The 26335-nt window shown below is 39.7% G+C and overlaps 1 protein-coding gene across 1 annotated transcript in view; it reads right to left on the bottom strand.

Annotated features, from left to right (window-relative positions):
• Nucleotides 1–26335, bottom strand: part of LOC136857255 (runt-related transcription factor 1-like) — a 479280-nt gene that overhangs the window by 121824 nt on the left and 331121 nt on the right. The window contains exon 3 of the mRNA XM_067135756.2: nucleotides 15366–15515. Within this exon, the coding sequence (XP_066991857.1) occupies nucleotides 15366–15515 (150 nt within the window). The remainder of the gene's footprint in view (nucleotides 1–15365; nucleotides 15516–26335) is intronic.

Raw genomic sequence — 26335 nt, 5'->3', positions numbered from 1 at the left:
TAAAATGGCCTGCTATTACAGTATAATGGAAACTCGCCAACTCGGTGTGACTTATATTAAGAAAAGGGGCCTGGCATTATAATGATAACAACACAACTCAAATTTGACTGGCAGTAGGGAAGGTACCTACTATTTTAATGAAAACTCCTCAACTGTAATCTGTCTGGAAGTAGGGAAGGGGGCCTGCCATTGTAACGAAATATCCCCAAATCGATTGTGACCGCACAGTAGGTAATGGGGCCTGCCATGGCAATAAGATATTCCCTATTCGATTGTGAATTGCAGTAGGAAAGTGAGCCTGCCGTTATCATTACAACTTCGCAACTCGCACTTTACATTGAAAACAACGTATGGAAACCTCGCCCTGCTGTTTCTGGATAACGCTAAGAGCATGCAATTTAAAAAAGTCTTATTCACTGCATGTGCAGTAATTTATTTCGATATCCGTATACAATGTACAATACCGTAGCGAATCACGCGTTCATTTGCTGATATTTCATAATTGTTCGTCTAGTCCAGTTTGTGTGATAATCCCGTATGAATTTGTTGAATTTTCGTTCCGTAGAGTCCAAACAGTTATTTATTTGTGCATACGGATGATTTTTATATATTTTTTTCCAAATTGTAACATTACGTTTATGAGTGTTTTTGTAAAATTCAAGATCCTTGTGATCACACATAGTATGTGTACTGATGTTCTTATGAATATATATGGGTCTTGTAATTTCGATGCATACCATTTCTTTATGTAGCTATGATTCAGATGTGTTAACTCAGCTCGTGTCCGGCTCCATAGCTAAATGGTTAGCGTGCTAGCCTTTGGTCCAGAGGGTCCCGGGTTCGATTCCAGGCCGAGTCAGGGAATTTAGCCTTAATTGGTTAATTCCAATGGCTCGGGGGCTGGGTGTGTGTGGCGTATTCAGCATTAGAAATCATCCTACGTAGGGCCCTCATCTTCACAGATATGGAGGTCGCCTAATAGGCCGTCTTCGAGAAAAAAGACGCACCAGGCCTCTCCGGAGGCCATACGCCATTATTATTATACTCAGCTCGTGAAGTTCAAAGACGATGTCAAGGAAGATTCTCGGGAGTAGACGTTCCAAGTCGTAAAATAGACCATAATTTGTATCACAAATTTCAGGAAACTGGAATTATCCTAGCTAAGAAAAAAAACCGTTCAGGAAAGCAACTCAATGTCGGAAACACCCTATGGAGGTGAGCTACGAATTTTTGATGAATAAAATGTAATAAAGTATGAGAATATATTCTTTATTTATTCCAAAAAATACAATCCTTTTCTTAGATCAGAAGTTTGCCTGTTTCTACCCCTACGGACGCTAATGTGAGTCAATGCAGAGTTTCACTGAAGCCCTTGTAACAACATTAGGTGTGGATATTTTTTTCAAAAATATAACAACGCCGGAGAATATTGAACCAAGGAACACATTACAGAAAGAATGATGTAAATAATTTAATTTGGCTAGGAGTTGAATAAAAAAGAAAACGAATAAAGAAACAAGCAATTTTAGTTTTTTTTTACCTGAACTGCAGTTAGGCCAGAAGTGATTTTCGAAATGTGTTATTTAGTTTGATAGAGCTATCGAAGACTCACAATTTGAAACCTTCCGGGCCCTTTTGCTCTTCAGATTTAGGCACAATTGGGGAAACTGCTTAATTTTACGTTTTTCGTAATATGGAGATCCCTACTTAGTCTACTAAGAAATGTGTTCAACATTATTTAAAATAAAAAATCTATAACGAAAGCAGAAGTATATTATTATTATTATTATTATTATTATTATTATTATTATTATTATTATTATTATTATTATTATTATTATTATTGCGTGGGTCTGTGAAGAATATGATTGACAAATGGATGCGTTCTTGTCCATTTAGTGAGCATGGGGCAATCACTCGGAAGTGTTTTCCAGTTATTCTCATATCTCTAGGATACTAGAAGACAAGGATCGAACTGAGGTCCCGGTAGCCACACGCTCCCCTCGAGCACCACGGTTTTTCTAGTTATTAAATATCCCGTAACAGGGACGGCTATGAAATGAGAGAGATAGAGATGATATGGGAAATTTTTTGGGTGTCGGGAAGGCAGCTTGAGCAGACTTCAAAGCGGGCCGGCTTTTAATATAAGGGCTAAGGGATGAAAACAGAAATCGTTGAGCAGCTTCTGAACGTTACAGAGATGAATAGGTTCCCCCTGAGGGCGACCCAAAAATTAATTAATAATCAGCTCTGCGCTTCGTCGTGACATTAATAAAAACTCTTGTGAGCGCGTAGAGCTTGCTGGATCAGATACCGGCCGATATTGGCCCCGAGTTGTGGTCTCTCTGTGTGTGCGCGCCGGGCCCTGCCAGGGCCAGCTCTTCCTTAGGCTTAATCGGCTATTAGAGTCCTCCCGTCATGTTAACTCCGTGGAAGGCAGCATAACACATTTTGGAGCCTCCTTATTGATTTTGTAGTCCACTTTTCTTATCTCAAATATACGACACTTCTGTTGATGAAGCAGTTACTTCTACGTCTGTTCCTGAGCACATCCCAGAGAAAGAAAAAACCTTCACTGACAAACATATCAATCTAATTTATAGCTGAGAAGGTAGGGAAACTGCTGAGATACTGAGTAAATACCACTACATGATATAAATATCATTACGTACCCGTATTGGAAGCTGTTACTTTGAAATGTTTCAATTTTTTACAGGGTTTCTCTTATAAACCCAGACCGTCCAGCGGCATTATTACTCTCCGGGACCTAAGGAGCTGTATGGGAGGCGCGCGCATAGTTCTTGACCTTGCAAGGAGAGTGCACGTATTTGACCTAGCATCAACAGCCAGTCTGAATCTCAGCCCTTAACATGGTAAGACAGTCAGTCTACCACTGAAACACCGTATTTTCGTATGTAAAAACTATTTAAGTACTAGTCCGCTCGATGGGGACCTAATGCATTTCTTCAGCAATTTCCTGGTGAAGTGCCACCTTCATGAGCACAGATTCTCGTAATTACAAATACATTTTGAAGCTACAGGCTCAGCGCTCAATTAAAAAAAAAAAAAAAAACATGCGCGTATAAGAACAGTTTTAACAGAGGAAAATCTAGATGACATTGGTGCGAATCGTAAACGGTCACCGAATAAATCGCTTACAAAATAAGCACAAGTGAGGGTTTCGGTTTCTTCTGCGCACAGACCAAACAGCTGTTACACATCAAACCGTACAGGTTTACACGGGCCCATTGTTTAAAACCTGCTGATCCAGCCACAAGAGTGAGATATTGTGAGTGCTATCTTGCATCATTAAATGGTCGTTTATTCCACCTACAGCCTGTGTTCATTTCGTATGAGGCCTTGTTTTATCTTAATGGTCGTGTGAACAGTCATAACTCTCCCTATTTATGTGCAGAACATCCTAATGGTGTTTATGAAGTCCCTCATTATGAAGGATGACACTGCCAGCATCTTTCATAAGGTAAAATTTCATATAAGATTCTAGACACGCTTAAAGCAGAAATCACTTTATAACACCATGGAAAAGCGTGCGGGTTGGAAGAAGTAAATTGTACTTTTAAAATTATTTTTAATATCACCTTGACATCCAGCATTGGAATTACTTGGGACTTAAAAATGGGTGAGAATACAGAAAGCTATGTGAATATGTGAAGTCAACCTCCTTCGAAACATGTTTCTTCTTCTTCTTAATCTGTTTACCCTCCAGGGTTGGTTTTTCCCTCGGACTCAGTGAGGGATCCCACCTCTACAGCCTCCAAGGCCGTGTCCTGGATTGTGAGAATTTGGGTTGGGGTATACAACTGGGGAGGAGGACCAGTACCTTGACCAGGCAGCCTCGCCTGCTATACTGAACAGGGGCCTTGTGGGGGAAAGGGAAGATTGGAAGGGATAGACAAGAAAGAGGGAAGGAATCGGGCGTGGCCTTAAATTAGGTACCATTCCAGCATTTTCTCGGAGGAGAAGTGGGAAACAACAGAAAATCACTTCCAGGATGGCTGATTTGGGAATCGAACCACCCTCTACTCAGTTGACCTCCCGAGGCTGAGTGGACCCCGTTCCAGTTCTCGTACCACTTTTCAAATTTCGTGGCAGAGCTGGGAATAGAATTCGGGCCTCCGGGGATGGCAGTTAATCACGGTCACCACTACACCACAGAGGCGGACCATAACATGATTACTTGTTTTAATTGGCCACATTTTTATGGGAGCCATCTGGTGACGAACGAGAGTAGCACTTACAATAGACCACGGCCGACTTGATGCGTCGCTCTAGCTAGGAGCGCAGAGAGGGATCCAGTCGGCCGTGAATAGACCGTTATTATCAGGGAAGTCTTACGCGTAAACACACGAGATTTTCTTCTGAAAACGCGGAGCATAGTTCTCTGCGAAACGTAAAGAATTTCACCTTTTTCTTGACATAGGAAAAGCGCCAAAGCTATATTATCATGTCTATAAATTTTCCTTTGTAATCGTAATTTACTCGGTGTCCGTCTCCATAGAGTAACAGTTAGCAGTATTAGCTACCGTGCTAGGTGACTCGGGTTCAATTCCAGGTACTGCCATAAATCTGATAATGGCAGAAAGGCTGGTAATGTGGCTAATAGGTGCATCAAGCTCACCTCTAGTGGAAGTGTGCCTGAAAAGAGCCGCACTACCACGGGATGAGTACACATTTTTACATTTACTCTGTAGGTCGACCCCCTTTCTAACATTTGTCTCGACAACACTTTTTGTTTTATAAACTTTCTAGCTGTGTAACTTGACCACTGTAACGGTAGTTGTTGAAAATTTCGTCTCATATGATACTTAACGGAACTTGCAGTTTATAGCAAAGGGCTCTCAGTCCTAGATTAAGGAATGGAAATAATTCTCTCTATGGTGTAATGGTTAGTGCGATTAGCTGCTACCCCCAGAGGCCTGGGTTCGATTCCCGGTTCTGCCACAACATTTGAAAAGTGGTAGGAGGGCTGTAACGGGATCCACTAAGCCTCGGGAGGACGACTGAACAGAGGGGTTTCAATTTCAACCTCAGCCAAACTCAAAGCAGTTTTCCGTGGTTTCCAACTTCTCCAGGCAAATGCCGGGACGGTACCTAACTTAAGGCCGCGGCCACTTCCTTCCCTCTTCCTTGTCTATCCCTTCCAATCTTCCCGACCCCCACCAGGCTTCTGCTCAGCATATCAGGTGAGACCGCCTGGGAGCAGTACTGATCTTTCTCCGCAGTTGTATCACCCCTACCCAATGTCTCATGTTCCAGAACGCTGCCTTTGAGGCGGTAGATGTGGGATCCACCGCCGAGTCCGAGGAAAAAGCCAACCCCGGAGGCTACACGGATAAAGAAAGAAAGAAAGAAAGAAAGAAAGAAAGAAAGAAAGAAAGAAAGAAAGAAAGAAAGAAAGAAAGAAAGAAAATAATAATTCTAAGTGCCGCAGTATTTATCTACCGCATGGGTTTTAGTGCCGAGAGTGTCCAAGGACATATTCAACTCGCCTGGAAAGATACAGGGGGACTCACATTTCAATTCCCGCCGAAGTGGCACTGAAAATGATGAACACAATGTCGATGCAGTAAAATACCTGTGACAGAAGAAGAAGTTGAGGTACTATTTCCAAGACACAGTGAAGCCCTAATATGTGTCAACCAGTTAATTAAATATTGTAATGCCAATCGTTCAAATACTATGAAAGGACTGTTTCAATTTACAGATATTGAACCGGGAAGTGTGATAGGCTCAAAAATGTCAATTTTGATTTTTGAGCTTAAACAAATTTCTAATCTTTTCTGAAAAATTTGGTGTATTAATTATTGTGCTGAAGTTATATTTGAGGCAAAAAAATAATAGATTTAAACATAACTCTGCACGCTGAATATCATCAGATGCCAGCTACCAGTCAATTTTTTTTTTTGGATTTTCCGTACCTTTTTCCCATAAACTATCACATCAATGTATTCTAAAATTAGTAGTCTCTTAGACACTACATATATCTGCTCTTGGAACAGAATTTAATCAGATATCTTGATTAGTTCATGCAGGTCAGCTTGAGGAGCACTGAAAAGTTTACATAAAATTTTAATTTTCAAAAAAGGAATTCTCAACTCCTGTAGACAAGAGGACAATAATTCTACCTTAGCAGCTCGAAAATGGTTTAAATATTATGCATGTAAAGTTTCTTGGGTCTGGTCTAAGTATCTTCTCAAAAAAGGTAAGGGATTTTTTAAACAATTGTTTAAATATATTATTTTTATAATGTTCTGTCCGGCTCTATGGCCAAATGTTTAGCGTGCTGGCCTTTGGTCGCAGGGATCCCGTGTTTGATTCCCGACGGGGTCGGGAATTTTAACCGTCATTGGTTAATTTCACTGGCACGAGGGCTGGGTGTATGTGACGTCTCCACCATCATTTCATCCTCATCATGATGCGCAGGTCACCTACGGGAGTCAAATCAAAGGACCTGCACCCAGCGAGCCGAACATGTCCTCGAACACTCCCGGCACTAAAAGCCATACGCCATTTCATTACATTTATAATGTTCTTTTTGACACAAAATATTGAATATAGACGCTTTATATTCTATCCAAATAATGATGAATGTATTCTGAATATGTCTAAAGAACATTCAAGGAAATACCTCTTTTAGTTTCTGAGATATGTAACTGAACACCGGGAGTTATATTTTTCTATCGTTTTACACTCCCCGGTTCCCTTATGTCTGGCCTGACACTAAAATAAACGTGTATTAAGGACGTTTTATTCAAATAGTGGAGGCCAACTGTAATTTCACAAATATTCTATAATTCAGTTTTGAATAATCATGTGCAGTTCCGAACGCATTTTCAATTTACAGTAATGCTGACGGTAACGGTAGCAGTAGGAGAATTGAATCACAGTCTACTAGGAATCAGATGATGCGAGATATATAACAAGCGCCATACACCAAACAGAAGACGTTGATAGGGAAATAAATATCGATGAACCGTACATGCATTATTAAAAATTTTGATTGAAACACAGCACATTTATATAATTAATGGTTGAAACTCGAGGGACTATTCCTCGATTCATAGTTAATTTCTGGGAAGCAGTTTAAATTAGAGTTCCAGAACTGCAAACTATATCTTTGTTAGTTTTTACGAAGTTCAATTTAATTGCTTAGAATTTATTGCTATGTGCTATAACTCTTGTACTTCATCGACATTATAAGAATAATGTAATCAAAACAATTATCATTTTAATCTTAAATTATACATTTCATTGTCTAGTTATGGTGTGTCCATTGTGGGAATTTTCAAGTAAGGGCAGTTTTTGTAAATAAATACATAAATATTATACTGATATTCATTCAGCATTCAAAAGGAAAAATACGTTTTTATTCCTATTTTATGTATTTCTAACTTCTATTCATTAAGTATGCCTGCAGAATTAACATTTTCAAGGTCAATGGAAAACGTTTCAACAACTACAATAATAATAATAATAATAATAATAATAATAATAATAATAATAATAATAATAATAATAATAATAATAATACCACAATGGTCACACCATAACTAGATAATGAAATGTATATTTTATGATTAAAATGATAATTGTTTTGATTACATTATTCTTATAATGTCGATGAAGTACAAGAGTTATAGCACATAGCCTAGCAATGATTTCTAAGCAATAAGATTGAACTTCGTAAAATAATAATAATAATAATAATAATAATAATAATAATAATAATAATAATAATAATAATATATTGTATATTATATTATTATTATTATTATATATTGGCACATTTTCTTATATATTATTATTATTATTATTATTATTATTATTATTATTATTATTATTATTATTATTATTATTATTAAACTATAGGAAATGGAATAGTGGGACTCATATTTATTTCGCCCCGAAGGTCCTAAGAAGGAGCTGATTCGGTCCTGAGTGAACACATGCCTCTTTAAGCTGCAGTATTAAAAAAGCACACTAGCAATCTGATGTGGGTATTTGAGACTGTACAGCGTATAGCATGGCACATCGCATATCCACGTGACCGGGTCTAGGTCCCGCATTCCGGAATCGGTTGTATGACACCCAGTGACACTGTAACTGATAAATAACTGAGGAGAGGGGGTAGATTTTCTCTCGTCATGAATAGCGAATATCAATCCGAATGCCTACACAATGGGGGTGGCGATTTATGGCAAGCATATTCACTGCAATTCCGGGAAAGGGGTAGGAAGGGGAGAAGGGGAGCCATCGTGTTATGTGATAATTCGAGTGTTGGTTTGTTTTAGGGAGATAGGGGCTTCACATCATAAACTGTATTTCTAGCACGCTGTATTTCTAGCACGCTGTTAGGTATCCTCAGTCGTTGAAAATTATATGCACATATCTAATGAACACATATTGCCTCTCCCACTCGTTGTTACTATCGCTACAGCACCGAACCGGCTTTATACTGAGTTAAATCTAACGCTTTTCGGTCAATCAGCACGATAAATTATGACACACAATTGCTTTGAGAGAGTTCTTAAACTGCACCTTTAGCGACTCATATTGACACATTTTCTTTCTCAGCAGCAGAAAGGGTGAATAAAATGAAATTTTATGAGGAAAACATTAAATTCTTTCCCAATATGGCCATATGTGTAAATGTCACGTAATGCATGTCATTACAGAAAATCAGGTATTTAAAATCGTGGCTGTATAATGTGCACACAATTGCCGTTTTTCTTAAAACATTTATAAATATCAATATTTTTCAGTTATTATTGTATCTACAAACCCTAGTAGAATAAATGAATTATCTGAAGTATTAATATTTTTATAGAGTTGTTTTTAAGCACAAATATATAGATCAATTTTCCACCAAAAGTGTATATGTTTAATTTTTAAACTTTGGAAGACACAGCTTCAGTTCAACTACGGGTTGATCGTCCCTGCACACTGCAGAAGAGTACAACATTTTAAGTGAGTACCTTGAAAACTGGAGCCTCCGTGACTCAGGCGGCAGCGCGCTGGCCTTCCACCGCCGGGTTCCGTGGTTCAAATCCCGGTCACTCCATGTGAGATTTGTACTGGACAAAGCGGAGGCGGGACAGGTTTTCCTTCGGGTCCTCCGGTTTTCCCTGTCATCTTTCATTCCAGCAACAATTCTCAATATAATTTCATCTGTCAGTTATTAATTGCTCCAGAGGTGTGCGACAGGCTACGGCAACCGGCACAGTTCCTATCCTCGCCGCTAGATGGATGCTACGTTCATTCCATTCCTGACTCAGTTGAAACCGGAAACAGGCTGTGGATTTTCATTTTCATTTTGCAAATTCCGGCAGTTATCAGGGGAAAATATTTGAAAAATACATTTTATAGAAAACAACGTGTTGGAAAGCTTCTGGAATTTAAATGGCTAACGTGAGTGACGACCCTACACTCGCTATGTTATAATGTGGAAAGTACTATAGATATCGACAAAATTCCAAAACTGATTCGAAAAGGATATTTCACAGTTAATAGAAAATAAACTGAAAATGACATTTTTGGGCCCCCAAAGAGTTTGGTCCCGCCTTAATATATTATTTAATTTCGTCAGAAGTTGTCTAACGTTACAGAAGAAAAAAAGGATAGATGAGTAGAAACCACCCACTTACGTCAGGTTATGCTACTAAGACTTACAGGCTACCACATTCCACAGTCAGCTGTTGTTGTATTTAACCGAACACAACACTGTACTACACTTTAAACACCTAACTACCGAATTCACGAACTTTCTGAACAAGAAGGAACAATCGAAGGTGGTATTTCGGTACTTATTCGGATGTTGGAATCACAGAAAAGTAATGTTTTAAGATACCTGGAGTAACAGAGACGATCGATCCTTCCTTGATGCTTGCCAGGAACCCACTAAACTTCCCCTAGAATTACTTTTTCTTGTCTTGAAGAAATGAAAATAAGACTGCGTTAATCTGATATTTGCGACTATTTCTATGTTGCGATTGGTTGGCTTGGGTCAGCTGTCTTTCCTATAGAACTAATCAATCAATCAATCAATCAATCAATCAATCAATCAATCAATCAATCAATCAATCAATCAATCAATCAATCAATCAATCAATCAATCAATCAATCAATCAATCAATCAATCAATCAATCAATCAATCAATCAATCACCACTGATCTGCATTTAGGGCTGCCGCACTGGTGGCAGATACTCATTCAGTTGTATACCTAGATTTTTCTTAAATAATTTCAAAGAATTTGGAAATTCATCAAACATCTCCCTTGATAAATTTTTCCAGTCCCTAACTCCTCTTCCTATAAACTAATATTTATCCCCAATTCGTCCTCTTGAATGCCAACTTAATCTTCATATTGTGATCTCTCCTACTTTTAAAAACACAATTCAGACTTATTCGTCTGCTAATGTTGTTCCATGCTATTTCTCCACTCATGGCTCGGAACATACCACTTAGTCGAACAACTCGTCTCCTTTCTACCAAGTCTTCCCAGCCCGAAATTTGCAGCATTTCCGTAACGCTACTGTTTTGTGGGAAATCACCCAGAGCAAATCGAGCTACTTTTCTCTGAATGGTTTTCAGTTCTCAAATCCATACACTGGAACCGTACTCTAATTATGGTCTTACCAGAGGCTTACAGTATATGCCCTCTCCATTACAACATTACCGTATCCCTAAATACTTTCATAACCAGAAGTGTTCCCGCAAGTTTGCCACCTTCGTTGAAAATAAGAAAAATGCCTAGTTTCAAATTGTCATGGCGTTCGTCCGTCACCTTGCTTTTTGTCACATTTTAGCAGGACTCAAGGAGATGATAGAGACTTTTTGGTCACTTTGCGACCCTAGCCTAGGGGGTTTACACCCCCAGCCCAATTGTCTTCTCACAAGCCCGACCTAACCTATCCAGTCCAATAGTCTTCTCACAAGCCCGACCTAACCTATCCAGTCCAATGGTCTTGTCACAATCCCGACCTAACCTATCCAGTCCAATGGTCTTGTCACAAGCCCGACCTAACCTATCCCGTCCAATAGTCTTGTCACAAGCCCGACCTAACCTATCCAGTCCAATGGTCTTGTCACAAGCCCGACCTAACCTGTCCAGTCCAATAGTCTTCTCACAAGCCCGACCTAACTTATCCAGTCCAAAGGTCTTGTCACTAGCCGGACGTATCCTTCCCAGACTAATGATCTGGTCCAGATCAGTAGTTTTTAGCTCTATAATGACGAATTTGGCAAGCTTGAGAGTTAATAATGTTATTTGCTTTACGTCCCACTAACTACTCTTTTATGATTTTCGGAGACGCCGAAGTGCCGGAATTTAGTCCCGCAGGAGTTCTTTTACGTGTCAGTAAATCTATCGACACGAGGCTGACGTTTTCGAGTACCTTCAAATACCGCCGTACTGAGCCAGGATCGAACCTGCCAAGTTGGGGCCAGAAGGCCAGCGCCTCAACCGTCTGAGCCACTCAGCCCGGCAGCTTGTGAGTTCGTCGGAGCCGCCGCCATATTGCATCTATAACGTATACTTCACGAACCGGGAAGGGAAGTTTTAACTAATCTACATTTTCCACCATCCACGATTTTCACCGAAAGCCTGCGAAAAACTTTTCGAACAAGGTACTCTACTTCAAGATACGTTTACGTTCCTAATAAATGTATATTATAAGCTTCTGTTTTAACAGTATTGGTGTCCAGGGTAACCAGAAGTCAGGCGTGGCACTGTTGAATCAGCTGTCTTGGTGTCGCTGCAGCTTGAATTAATTTATTAAGAAAAAAGCATCGACTCAGTTAACTTAATACAGCCTTTTTTGTTCTCGAAACAGTTATTGTAAAACATAAGTTATGACATACCTTTAATAATAACACAGTAATAGAATAGAATACTCCCATCCCCTAGTTCTGGATCGCCAGATCTGGGGAGAGAGTAATAATGTATTGCAATCCAATACATGCATAGTTTGGTTACAATTCATTTACCAATTACCATCTTAAATATTACAATTACGCCTACTCACTAATTACACCCGATCTATAAACTGTAGTTTCTAAGATTGTTTATTTTTAATTTTTTTATTTTTATTTTTGTCCTAGACGTTAACATTGGTATATAGTCTAGGACAACATATATCTTACACCTATTACTTCGTGTTGGTGCAAGTATTTATTTGTGTCACTAGTCTGAACAGTGTCATCCTTAGCTTACAATAGACAATAGGATTTAAATGAATGAATGAATAAATGGATAGATGAATTGACGAAACACACTAATAAACAGGTATATTATAGTTTTAAATGTGTTATAATTAGTGTTTCGACAGCTTGAAAAGCTTTAAAGGTGTGGTTTGACCTCCTGTAAAAATTTTGTAGAATTCTAGAGAACAAACCCGTCTTTAAGTTTAAGGTAGCAAGGTGATCATCGGGTCACTTCCTTATCTCTACACGCTGGTGTGATATTTATGTACCTACCGGATGCCCCTGTCAGTAAGAAGTATACACCTTGTCCATAAGCAAGTGGTTGTACCTCTTGATCCAGTCTGTCACAATAAGCTCCCCCATTCCTTCCGATCCATTTGCCATGCACAGTCTCGTGAAAATACGCTAAAAGTTGCCAATGAAATTAAGGAAGGTCCACTAACTAGTTTTGTTCTTTACTTTACGGAAATATTGCTTGCTAAACTGGAAAACAATTTTAAAGGAGCTTGTTTATTTAAATTCAAGAAAACAGTCAAGAGATTACACAAAGAACTGAATAAAAATAAAATAATCACCAATCAGTGACCGCTACTTTTGAAAAATTGGGAGCAAGTTTAGGGTACTTCTAAGCTTGAAAGTCTCTCTGGAATTTCTTTTCTCTGAAGAAGATTCGACTCTTTAAGCAATGAAATTATTTTATTTTGACGTACTGAGAAATGCCCAATCCCTAATTAAAACACATATAACACTATAACACGCCCGTTTATTAGTGTGATATTTTTACAGATGTAAAACCCGATGGTGCACTGGCCCCGAAGGACCATGGCTCGGGCTGCATATTATGAGGAGTCGTGTTGTCAGCATGACGAATCCTCTCGGTCGTTATTCTGAGCTTTCTAGACCGGTTTTTATAAACATATTTTTGTGTTATGTGTTTAGTGCTCTGAAAGACTGATAAGTTTTAAAGTTGTAGTTTGACCTCCTGTACACATCGGGTCACCTGCTTATCTCTACACACCGATGTGGTATTTATCTACCTACCAGCTGTTCCTGTCAGTAAGAAGTATCCCGATCTACAATCCAGAACGCAACAGAACGGCATAATTAATGCAAAACTCTCACTGCTTGATGTAATGCAGGAAAAATATTACTGATGCCATATTTATGTTTCGACACAGATATAACGGCTGAACGTATTTCACGCCTGCATCTCGTGCACTATCTTATCAATCGGGGGCCGCAAACACGTGCTTGGCAGTCGCTAGTAACACTCGGCTGACCCACTGACCACTACGGATGAGAAAGGGAGTGTTGGCAGTATTTCCTTCTACTCGTTATGCTGGAAACTGGGTGATCCAAGTAGGCCCACCTGTGATCCTATTTACCCCACAATATTTTACAAGTGAGCTTTTGCAATACGTGTGTATTTTATATTTTTGCCAGTAAATAAAATGATCTTTTGCGCTGTGTGTTGCATCATTTATTGCCTGAAACTACAGAGTATTTTGCTGTCACAGAAAAATTATTTTTACATGCATTTCCGTTCACTTAAGTCTGAAATGATTGAAATAGCGACATCCTATCCTATTGTTTAAACCTTTTACACTCATAGCTAGTGTTTATCTGCCCCGATGTTTATTGTTTCATGAACCATATTTCCATACTCTCATCAGCATAATTATTGTCATTAGCACCAAGGTGTTTTCACTATTTACAAGACCTCTTTCTAACTAGCGTTAATCTGCCGAGATACTTTTATGGTTACTGGATCTACATTTTCATTCCCTTATCATCATGATGATTGTAAATAGCTCTAAAAATATTTTAAAACTCATACACAGCGTTAATCTGCCGAAATTTTATGGATACTAGATCTACGTTTCCATACTATTATCACGAAATTGATAATAGAATAGTACCGAAGTGTTGCTTTCACTATTTACAAGAGGTTTTGTTTAAATATTTTAAACTCATAGACAGCTTTAATTTGCCTAGATACTTATGGTTACTGGATTCATATTTCCATACTCTTATCAAAATAATAATAATAATAATAATAATAATAATAATAATAATAATAATAATAATAATAATTGTGAATAGCACCAAAGTTTTGCTTTTTCTACTTACAAGACTGAGTAATAGAAGGAATATCCTCAACAAAATCTGATCTTAGCCTAGGCTATGGTTCTCTTCATGAAATAACAAATAGCATGCTATATCAAACATCATCACAGTCAAGGAAACTTCAGTAGGCCTACAATTTATAAATTCTTTCTTTAGAAGTAATACATCATTAAGTTATATGTAGGAACTGTATTGTGTGTTGTCATAGTTTATATCGAAGAAGACGGCAGCCTTGCAAAACCCGTTCGAATTCACTTGCGAAGCGATCTGATTGGCTAACATCAGCAGCTGATACAATGACAATGGCGGGAGATACCGAATTATTTTTACAAATACTTTTTCAGTAACGTGACGTAAATAATATCGTTCATATATATGCGCGTGATATAAAATGTTTTGATAGAATCTGAGTTTATTCTTGTAGAACGAAACATGTCATTCCTTGCTTAACAGTGTGTAATTTTCATACATGTGTGATATAGTGTTATTTTAAGTTTTGAACTAGTGTGTTCGACAGACTGTAAAGCTTATAAGTTGCATTTTACTTTGCTTCAGAAGGATTGTTGCTATAATTGGAAAAAAATCCTGCATCATGCAACACACTAAATTAATTCAAATGCATACGATTTTTTTTTTTTTTTTACCGAGAGACCCAGTAACGGAACAAAACGATAGAGGTATTCTTAGTCGACAGTATTTTGCATTGCCACAAAACTTTTAACGCATCGTAGCCGATTATACAGCGATCAAGAAAGAATGGATTATTTCACATTGAGCATAGCGCAATGTGTCTATGCACGATGCGGCATACAGGTAAGCGTAGCAGGGACGGTATCCATTGAGGCTATAATCATGCTATTGAAACAGATCGACATAATGACTGGCGGAAAATTGCTCAAATTACGAATGCAATTATGAGTTCAATCCGAGTGAGTGAACGATGCTTTGCTGAAAGGATGCATCTGGGCGTAAAGCTTGTAGTTGGTAGTGAGTTTAGTTTGATAAGGTACTTACTCTGGCAGTTGGACATGGCAGGCATTCGGAAGCTGAGTGAACCTGACAGCGGGTCTGCTGCCCTCTGCAAAGGATCAAGGTGAGTGCCGAAGTGACCGGAGAGGAAAGGTCGCTGGCCGAATGCGAACGCGTGGAACTGCTGCTGTTGTCCTAGAAGAGATAGCACTACACATCAGCAATGCACGCTGTCCTGGATACCAACCATAGGGGAGAATAGACTAATTGCAAGAATATATACGTGTATTATGCTACATCACACAATATCAAATCATTATGTACAGGTCGACACACGTAGAAAGCTAGTTAGTTAGAAGAAAGTTATTCATAATCCCATCTATGTACTGTATATGGAATGACAAATACACAGAGGAATACTATACTATGCTAAGCGAAGCTAAACTACGCTACACTAACCCTTTCACATGCCATTTTTGATGCAGTGTTACAGATTATCATTTTATATTTTCTGGACTGGGAATGAGAAAGTAAATAAAGAGTACTTTTTTAAACACAAGTTTTTATTTTTATTACCCAATAATCTGGTGCGATGTATTCTTCCCATGGCACATTCTGGACCTAATTCAAATAATCGATTTTATTTAAAAGCTGCCGAAATAAATTTAAATTGATCGAAAACTGAAATATTTTAGAGTTAGGTTGAGTATAGTGTGAACAAGTTAGTATATTATATTCCGTAACAAAAAAGAATTATGGATAGACAATTAATGACATCGAAAACTTTACTGAAAATTAAAATCTACAGTATGTTTCCATTTATTCGACCGGATCAGGAATGTAATGAATGAAGCCCCGATCTAGCAATAATGGTAGGAAATGTGAGGGCTTTCGAAGCCTGCCGTACACCACTGAGGCAATGATTACTGGCTGACAGATGATATGAAATGATATTAGAAATTGGAGAGTGTTGTTGGATTGAAAGATGACAGGGAAAACCGGAGCACCCCGAGAAAAACCTCTCCCACATCCACTTTATCCAGCACAAATCTCACATAGAGTGACCTGTATTTTAACCACGGAACTCAGAGGTGAGTAGCCGGCGCTCTGCCACCTGAGCCACGGAGGCTTGACTGAAGTTCCACGAAACTATCGAAAGCATGGATCTACACAGTGCGGAATATCACAGGAAGTGCAATTATGTCTTGTTCTCTTGTCATGTACTGTAGTGGAGCGTAAACAACAGCGTACGCCATCTCGGGTTAGTAGCCATCTTACGCCTTCTGCGCAAGCTATTCTCATAAGAACAGTAAGTCCTAGGTTGCAAATTGTGAGACCACGAGTTAGCACTAGCATGGTACCACAGATTTAATATCATAAGACTAATGTATACAAGCCATCTGCAGAACCCTCCTCACAGTTAATTCCATAAGAGTAATGCATAGCAGCCAGCATGCACATTCCTTCTCCTCAGCTGAGTGACCTTGCTATATGACATGATTGTACAACATAGGCACTATAAAATATACTAGAGGTGGTAAGAAGGCTTCCCATGGACATAAGAAAATATATACTTCCCACAGCCTGTGAAAGGGCTAAGCTAACTAGGGGACTATTCAGGTTGGAACAGATTTCAATGCAACATGTGTGAATGATCAATTATTAACATGCCCTAAATTCGGAAGTAATATTCACTTTACCGTAAAATCAACGATAGTGTCACAAAATCGTGGGATCACATCTCGCAGAAGTAATCGGATTTTTGAAGGGTTGGAACATGTCCATCCGACACTCCACATAGTACGACTTAAGAGGTCTCCATTGTTGGATGCGCTTGTGAATGGTCGGCAGTGCTCTTTCATTATCGTTGTTATAAAATAGTTAAAACCTAACAGTTTAGTTTGTTTGTGTGTGATCCATTCAGTGCTAATTATATATTGGTGGTAGAAATTGATAGTATTGATATTTATTTGATTTTTATATCAAGCAGTTCAGTTGGTGTTCAGTAGATTACGTTTACTAGGTTAAGTAGGCTAGCTAGATATACTTTGTTTCGTATTTAGGTTTAGGAAATAATTTAGGAAATAATATTAACTTTTTTAACATTTAAATATTTGTAGGTTCGTTAGTATAATACGTACAAGGACAGATTATCATAAGGAGTTCTAACATCTGCAGGTTTTACATTGGAGCAGCCAATAGACATGGTATTTCGTATAGATATCCGTTAAAACTATCACGAAGGTAATAATTTATTCAATTAAATAACACAATACGCATGTAAACTTCGATTAAAACAGAAGTTAAAGAGAATGCACAGTATTTCACTGGAGAATTACTCAACAGTCTTTGGATTGTTGACGATTGTTGGCTGCATTCCGATGAGATTAAATAATAGAGGGTAACTGAGTAAAAAACAACTCAAGAATCAGGTGATTACTGTATTCCGATAATTTGTAGTTCCAAGTTCACAGCATACATCGTACTTTGCACCTTGAATTATTCCTATATCCCAATAATTGAAATTCAAGTCCCTGGCCTAGATTCGACAAAAGATTTTTAGAGAAATTATTGTAATCAACCTCTTATTTTTTATCATTTAAGGACACTTTTATTAACCGTCCCACGTAGAAGGGAAAATAATAGTAATCCACCAGCTGTAAGAATAACATAACCGCATTTCAGTTAAGAACTGTAGTGTAGACGGTATATTAGATACTATCTTGCCTGATATATTCGTGTGTATCTTTGTGTACGGTAGCCCTCTCGCTCCTTCAGCATTTAACCAAACGGCAGTTTTCATTTCTATTAGAGCATAGTAGGATAAAATAGTACTAATAATAATCGGTCCACGCATTTAGGTTTGTTGATAATCTTTGAGAATTTCAAACTTAAATTGTAAAATCCATTTTTGTTTGTGCTTAGTAATAACCTATTCTAATTAAGATGCGTCTGAACGCAGTTTAAAATTACTGTAGTGTCTTGTAGTATCTTATTAGAAATGAGTGTGCTTATTCTATTACTGTGAAATATTTGTGTTGTAATGAACGTTATTTTACATACTAGAAGTATCTGTAATAACTCTCTTACTAGAATTCTGTTGTAGTAATTAGGGTAGACTTAACTGCAGCTGAGAATAGTGTAATCCTGATAGGATGTTGTACGATAAAAATTTAGCTCTACTAAGTATTATTGTAGTGTAGTAGTAGCCTATATTATTTACCTTATTGTCGTGTGACTTTTGTGTACTATCATAGACAATATTTATTTCCTTCCATTTTTATTTTTACTATTCTTTTGATTATCCCGTTAAGAATGACTAAGGAGTGCAAGTGTAGGAACTGTGAGTGTGGCCAGGCATTAAGGAGTACGATGGAGGAGTTGCAGAGTTCGAGGAAGATAATTAGGATTGTCTTAGAGGACAGGATGGAAAGTAGGTCTCCCTCAATCCTTGCACAGGATATAGTAGGTGTAGAAGAGGGATGGGAAGGAAAGGGGGGAATTGTAGAACACATGGTCTAATGTTTTAGGGGGAAGGAGATTGCAGGCTAAGGGCACTATTCAGGATTATAATGCAGGGCAGGTGTCTGTGCGAAATCGGTACGGTCAGTGCAGGTAGAACAACAGAGGGTAAATGAGGAACAGGGAACTGCTGCTGAGAAGTATGGAAATAGGAGGAAAGGAAAAGGTAGGAAAGAGAAATGTAGAGCAGAGGATAGGAAAAGACAGTTGGAACAGGATTTTGGGAGGACGAAAAGGGAGGAGGAAGTAGCTTCTGCAGCAGTGAGAAAGATAGGGCTGACCAAGAGGGGAAGGGATCAAATGAGGTGGGTAGGTTGAGGCTCTAATCATGGGGGTCCATTGTTAGACATGTGGGGAAAGTGTGGAGGAAAGAGAACCAGGGTAGAGTGTTATCCAGGAATTAGGTTAAGGCAGATGTTGAGGAAAGTAGAAGAGAAGGTGGGGGGAAAGTAGAAAGTGGTACTGTTTCACGTTGGTACAAACAACGTAAGGGAAGCAGGTATAGGTACCAATATAATTGGGGATGTGTGGTATCTGGTAAATGCAGCAAGGCTGAAGTTTAAGGCAGCTGGAATTGTTAAAGTTTCGGGGGATATATTAAAGGCAGTGGGTTGGGCTATAGTACAATATCTTTATGGATATTTAATTCCACATTGACTTGTACAGTTTTAATTAAAACTCTTCACTAGCTTACACATTACTTGCCATTTTAAAAGAACTTCTGTTAAGAACAAGGACAAAGAATAATAAATAAGATATTACATAAAGTAGTAAGTAAGACCGTTTAATAATATACTGTTTGTTTAGTAGTAGCTCACCAGGGGATTACTTCCCACGTACTCCCTCCGCAGTGACAAGGGAGGGGTATTTGGTAGGAAACCGAACAGTTCGACCTGAACGAGCTTGGGTATTTTTGATTCGTGTTTGTAGTGATGAGCCTATTTCTTGATTGTCGCTGGTAGTGAGGTGATCAGTTGTGGTATTGAAAGTAGTAGCACACTTAACAACAGGAGAAGACTTGTAGTTACTGTCCAAAAGGAATGCGGGTTTGAGTCTGTCATTAGAAGCAAGTTGTTCGCTATGAGCTGTGTCGATTACTAAACACTTAGTAGAGCGGGAAATCACATTGAATGGTCCTTCATATACTGAGTTGAGTGTTGTGCGAGAGGCATCATGCCGGATGAACACGAGAGGTACTGAAGTGGTCGGAGTGGAGAAAAGGACGCTTTGCTGAATGGTGCCCATGTTGAACAGGCCGTAAAGACTGAACATGTTCTTTTAGCTTGAGGATGAAGGAGGGAACATATGTTGTCATATTTTGCTATTCGAGATAGCCAACTGGTAGGCACACTGGCTCTCCATAAACTAATGTAGCTGGTGTAAATGCCAGGTGTGGTATAATAAGTGATCGAAGTCCCAGTAAAACGGTTGATAGTTGGAAGGCCCAGCTGTCTGATAGTTGTGCACGAAGTGCTGTTTTTAGCTGTCGGTGCCATCGTTCGATTTTTCCGTTAGCTGGCGGATGGTAGGCTGTTGTCTTAATATGGTTACTACCTAGAATTATCATAAGGTTGATGAATAACGAACAGTCGAATTGTTTGCCTCGATCTGTGTGATGATAGACGGTACACCAAACCCAGCTATCCATGTCTGGAGAAGAGCATAGGCTACTGTTTCAGCTATGATGTCCTTCAAAGGTGAAGCCTCTGGCAAGCTGGAGAAGCGATCGATGATAGTGAGCAGGTATTGGAAACCCTCAGATGTAGAAAGGGGGCCTACGATGTCGATGTGAATGTGGGAGAAACGTTGATCTACTGGAGCAAATGTACCAATGGAGCTGTTGGTATGTCTGGTAACCTTGGAACGCTGGCATCGTACACAAGTTTTAGCCCATAATATCACATCTTTATTGAGCGATGGCAAAACGTACCGTTTCTGTATTAATTAAGACGGATGCTTTGATGCCTGGGTGAGACATATTGTGTAGTGCGTCAAATGCTTATTTGCGAAACTACACTAGTGTCCAAAATTTAAGCATAATCACTAAACCAGGCCATGACACCTGATAGGAATGTCAGACGGATCGCTGAACAAATGTAAGCTGACTCACACACCATATGTCACACATCTTGTCTAAAAATTTAGTGTCAGAAAGGTTCTGATAGCTAAGGCATACCTTTGACAACAACTAAGAAAAACTTGGGCAATGTCTTCCAGAACAAAATATGCTGTTGATAGGGTGTATGGTTACCCCTTAAAGCCACACATGCTTTGCAGTGACGTGCCATGCTCTCTATCAGATGGTCCAAGAGCTCTTGTGGCAGTCGATCCCATTCGTTCGAAAGGGCAATGCGAAGGTCTTGGAGGGTCCTTGGTGGAGGTTGACGGGATGCAGTTAGCCTCCCCAATGCATCCCAGGCAAGTTTTATAGGATTCAGATCCGCAAACCTCGCTGGCCAGTCCATGCGATGAATGCCTTCCCCAGCCAGAAATTCATTCACCAGAGCAGCGCGGGGCGGTCGGGTATTATTGTCCATTAAGAGGAAGTTGGACCAACCGCACCTCTGAAGAGTCGAACATATGGTCTCAGTACCTCATCCCTATATCTCCGAGCGTTAACAGTGTTCATTGGACCACCCATGAAGATGTGCAGATCATTCAACATGATTCCGTTCCACACCATGACGCCACCACCACCATATTAGTCCCGTTCCACGATGTTCCTGTGGATATATCGGCTAACCGGTGCCCTCCAGATTAATGTGCGACGGGAATCGTTCTGCATATTGAAGCGGGATTCATCTGTAAAGAGCACATGCCTCCATTTGATGTTGCCGGCTCCACAGTGAGTGGAGTGAGCGGGATGCACACCACTGGCCGTCGGGCCAACAGCCCTGCTGTTCTGAGCCTCCGGTGCACAGTTTGCTGGGAAACGGCAACCCCTGAGACGGCTGCAAGCTCCACCAACAATTGTCTTGCAGGTGCACTCAGATTTTGTTGGGCGGTTAAGGCCAGATATCGGTCCTGCTGTGAGGTGATTACCCTTGGTAGACCTGGTACTGGCCTACGACTAACATCTCCTGTTTCTCGAAATCGTCTCCTAAGCCTGGAAATGACAATTTGTGGCACATTTAAGGATACGGTAACTTTGGTCTGTGTCTGGCCTGCTTCCAGGCGGGCAGTATTCTACCCTGCAAAACGGGGTCCAAATGGCGTCGTTGTGCTATTATGTTGTCACCACGAGGCTATACTCCGCACACTATAACAGGGCCAACACGACTGAGGGAATATGAGGTGCAGGCATTGGCTGCGTTTACCTTGTAGTTACGCCGCTAATCAAAGCAGGGAACACTCCTTTCCTATACAGAACGAACACGTAGGGTTGGTAGGTGCATAAAATGAGGTTCGATATGAGGTCCATTTCCTGTTGCCCTGCTTACTCGTATCTTATGCTTAACTTTTGGACACTATTGTATTCTGGTAAGTATGGCCGGATGTTTCCAGTAGGAATATCAACAGTTAACCCATTCCCTGATGGTAGACACACATTTTTGAATTTGAGAGAAGTATCTTTTGACTGCAATAATGAATAAATTTCCTGGTGGATTAACTGTCTTTGGGCTACATCGTCAAATAATAATTGTGATGGAACTGAGATGAGATACGTGAACGTTTCTGGAAGGCAAATGTCAGGGGTTTGTGGTCTTTATAAAGTGTAAAGTTCCTAACTTCAAGCAAATAACGGAAGTATTTAGTTCCTGAATATGCCGCGAGTAATTCCCGGTCATATGTGCTATACTGCGTTTATGTCTCACTTAGAGTCTATGAATAGAATCCTGAGGGTTCTAGTGTTTGATTACGAATGCGGTTCAAAGATGCTCCCATGGCGAAATCAGAAGCATCGACCATCAATATGAGTGGTAGGTCACATTACGGATGGGCTAAGAGTGTTACATTTTGCTATTTCTTGATTCAAATGTTTGCAAGCTTGGACTGCCTCTGCTGTCCACTGAACGTTTCTGCGATCACACTTGCGCAAGTATTGTAGAACAGATGTTGAGTTGCAGCAGTGATGGGTAGTGAACGACGATAGAAGTTTACCAAACCAAGGAAGCAACGGAGTTCGGAGATATTGATAGATTGCGAAAAAGAGAGAATAGCTTCGACACGATTGTTGAGTGGTTTGATATCTGCAGGTGTTACACATTATCCTAAGCATGAAATTCCAGAAGCCCCAAAAATCCACTTTGTTAGGTTCACATTTATGCAGTATTAATGTAAACGTTCCAGCAGGATTGTAAGGTGGCGTTCATGTTCCAGGTCATTTTCTGATGGCATGAGGATGTCATCCAACTAACAGAAAACAAAGTCCAGATCTCGAAGAATAGAGTCAATGTACGTCTGAAATGATTGGGCTGCATTGAGAAGTCCAAACGGAAGTTAAAGTAATGGAATAAACCGAAGGGGGTTATAACAGCAGTTTTTGGTATATAATTTTCTGCTATGGGAATATAATGAACACATATGAAGTCGAATTTGGAAATATTGTTTTACCTGACAGGTGACTGTTGAAGTCCTGCAGGTGTGGAATTGGGTATCTATCTGGTACAGTAATTGCACTGAGAACCCTGTAATCTCCACATGGGCGCCATGATCCATTAGCCTAGGGTACTAAATGAAGAGGACTAGATCATTGACTGTTGGAGGGTCTGCAGTTGCCTAGTTCTATAATCTGCTGGAATTACATCTTTACCTGGGCTAGCTTGTCATGTGGCAACCGTCGAGCTTTAGCTATAACTGGATGGCCTATTGTTGAAATGGTGTGGAAAAATTTGATATCTGGTGCACAGAAGGTTGGCCTGTTGCGAAGCAAGTTTGGATATTCCTTAAGAATGGCTGAATATTTACTGCACTATGATGGTGATCTAACAGGAGTATACTTTCAGTATTTTAATTCTGTGGTGGTGTTGCGATTGTTGAAAAGTTGGTAGTATTATCAATGAGGCATTTGTGCTTGATGTCAACTAGCAGTGCGTAGAAAATAGGCGCCAAGAAGAGGTTGCTGGACATCAGCGATATCTGACTGGCCAGTGGAATGCACGTCTCAAACCTAAATGAACTTTTATTATGAGATTACCGTAAGTGTGAATGGATGTTCCATTTGCATCATACAGAATTCGTTTAGAAGTCCTGTGTTTGTCTTCAACAGCAGGGGGAATTTTAGATACGTCCCCTCCTGTATCAACCAACAAACATGTACCCGAAAAACGGTCAGTGATGTATAAGCGGCGAAAAGTAATTTGGCTCCACATCGCTACTGTGCCCCATGTAAAGAGGAGCCTAAGCATTTCTCGAAGCAGAGGGAAGCTGTGCACTAAAGGAGCATGATGCGACTCATTTTTCTTGCCTTTTCACGATATTTTGAGGTGATAATAACATAATGTGCCATCTGGTTGGTGTGTTTGATGATGAGATGAACGTGATCTTGGACGAGAACGGAATCGATTTTGATTCTCAAGCCTACTGTTGACTGATAGTGACAGTCGTTCGATTTGTGCCTCTAAACGGGAGTTGTGGCAAAGATGACTCGGTAATAGATGGGGTCGACTGTAGGGCAGATATGCGAGATGTGGGGTTATAATAATCTAATATGCGATCAATCATAATAGCCATGCTGTCCAGTGTGTCATTTGATGAGTCTAATATAGATCTTTAGTTTAAGGGTAGCCGTTGCATGAAAATTATGCGTAAAATGTCTTCTTTTACTTGGCTTCCGGAGAGGACACGCATTTCTCTTAACAGCTGGCTGGGTTTCTTGCCCCAAGTTCAAGTTTTGTTAACAGTTTTGTAACCATCCGGCCTTCGAAATCCTCGAATTATCCTATTAGGCGTGATTGAATGTCTGCTAAAGGTGTGTTAATTAGAGGTTTGGTCAAGAAATCACTCGATAGTTCTGCAACGTCCGGTTCAAGTGAGCCTATAACGTAATTCAATTTTGTAAGGTCAGCAGTAGCGAACTGAGCTTCTATTTGGACTAAGAAAATCCTAATGTTTTTACGCCATATAGGCGGAGTTTTAATTGCAACTCGCGCTATTTGTTCACTGTTTGTAGGCATGTTGTCATGTGCCATTCCAGTATTTGTGGTGTCATTGATTGACATGGCAATAATATACCAGGTGGCTCACGAACGCCGTACTTTCTACATATAAATGTCCCGCATGCGCAAATCATGAATGGAATGTCTACCAACTGATTTTCACAGGGGGACTAATGCCAGCGGGCAGGTTAGTCACAATATGAAGAGATAAGAATCGGAGTGTCGCTCGCAGCATGTTACTCAGCGCTACCGGTCTAATGCACACCTAGCATTAGTAAACGTCGTTTTCGACCGCATAGTTCTAGGCTGGTGTATGGTACAGCCGCACTATATTTTCTGTCTGCATACCGACAATGACTAGTGTGTTCAGCAGCGATGAATAGACATACATTTTTTTAAACTGGACAACCTGGTCGGAATGCAGAAGTTCCAAACAGATGTATGCCTTCTACTCACGAGTTTCGCCGAACAGTACTAGTTTTTTCATACATGCAACTCTTTTATTAGATATCCTTCACTGCATCTTTGGCGTATCTACCAACAGTAGCGGCGATTTGATTAGGGGATGGGGCGAGGAGGGACAGTCATCCCCCCCCCCGCAACTGACTTTGTGGAGTAAACATTACATGTTTACTCCACTTTAGCCAACTGGAACTAGGAATTCTTTTTAAAAAGCTGTTTGTACAAGCCTTGTTGTCTTATATGCTAAATCATTTTTATTTTCTCTAATTAATTATTGGCGGAAATACGCACAAAACGCCGTTTGTCGCGGCTAAGCGACTTGTATAGCGCTACCGCAAATAGTGAAGACTTTGTATGTGCTGTGAGGAAGGGTAGTAGTACTGCATTGATGGGCTGAAAGTTCCTTTTGGGGATCATTGTAAGTACCTAGGTCTTAATATAAGGAAAGATCTTCATTGGGGTAATCACATAAATATGTTTGGAAATAAAGTGTACAGGTCTCTGCACATGGTTATGAGAGTATTTAGGGGTTTTAGTAAGGATGTAAAGGAGAGGCCATGTAAGTCTCTAGTAGGACCCCAACTAGAGTATGGTTCCATTGTATAAGATCCTCACCAGGATAACTTGATTCAAGAATTGGAAATAATCCAAAGAAAAGCAGCTCGATTTGTTCTGCGTGATTTCCCACAAAACAGTAGCGTTACAAGAATGTTGCAAAGTTTAGGCTGGGAAGACTTGGGAGAAAGGAGACGAGCTGCTCGACTAAGTGGTATGTTACGAGCTGTCAGTGAAGGGATGGCGTGGGAGGACATCAGTAGACGAATAAGTTTGAGTGGTGTCTTTAAAAGTAGGAAATATTACAACATGAAGATAAAGGCGGAATTCAAAAGGACAAATTGGGACAAATATTCGTTGTTAGGAAGGAAAGTTAGT

This window comes from Anabrus simplex, chromosome 1, assembly GCF_040414725.1.
Source record: "Anabrus simplex isolate iqAnaSimp1 chromosome 1, ASM4041472v1, whole genome shotgun sequence".
NCBI lineage: Eukaryota > Metazoa > Arthropoda > Insecta > Orthoptera > Tettigoniidae > Anabrus > Anabrus simplex.
This window is presented reverse-complemented; position numbering and strand designations above follow the sequence as displayed.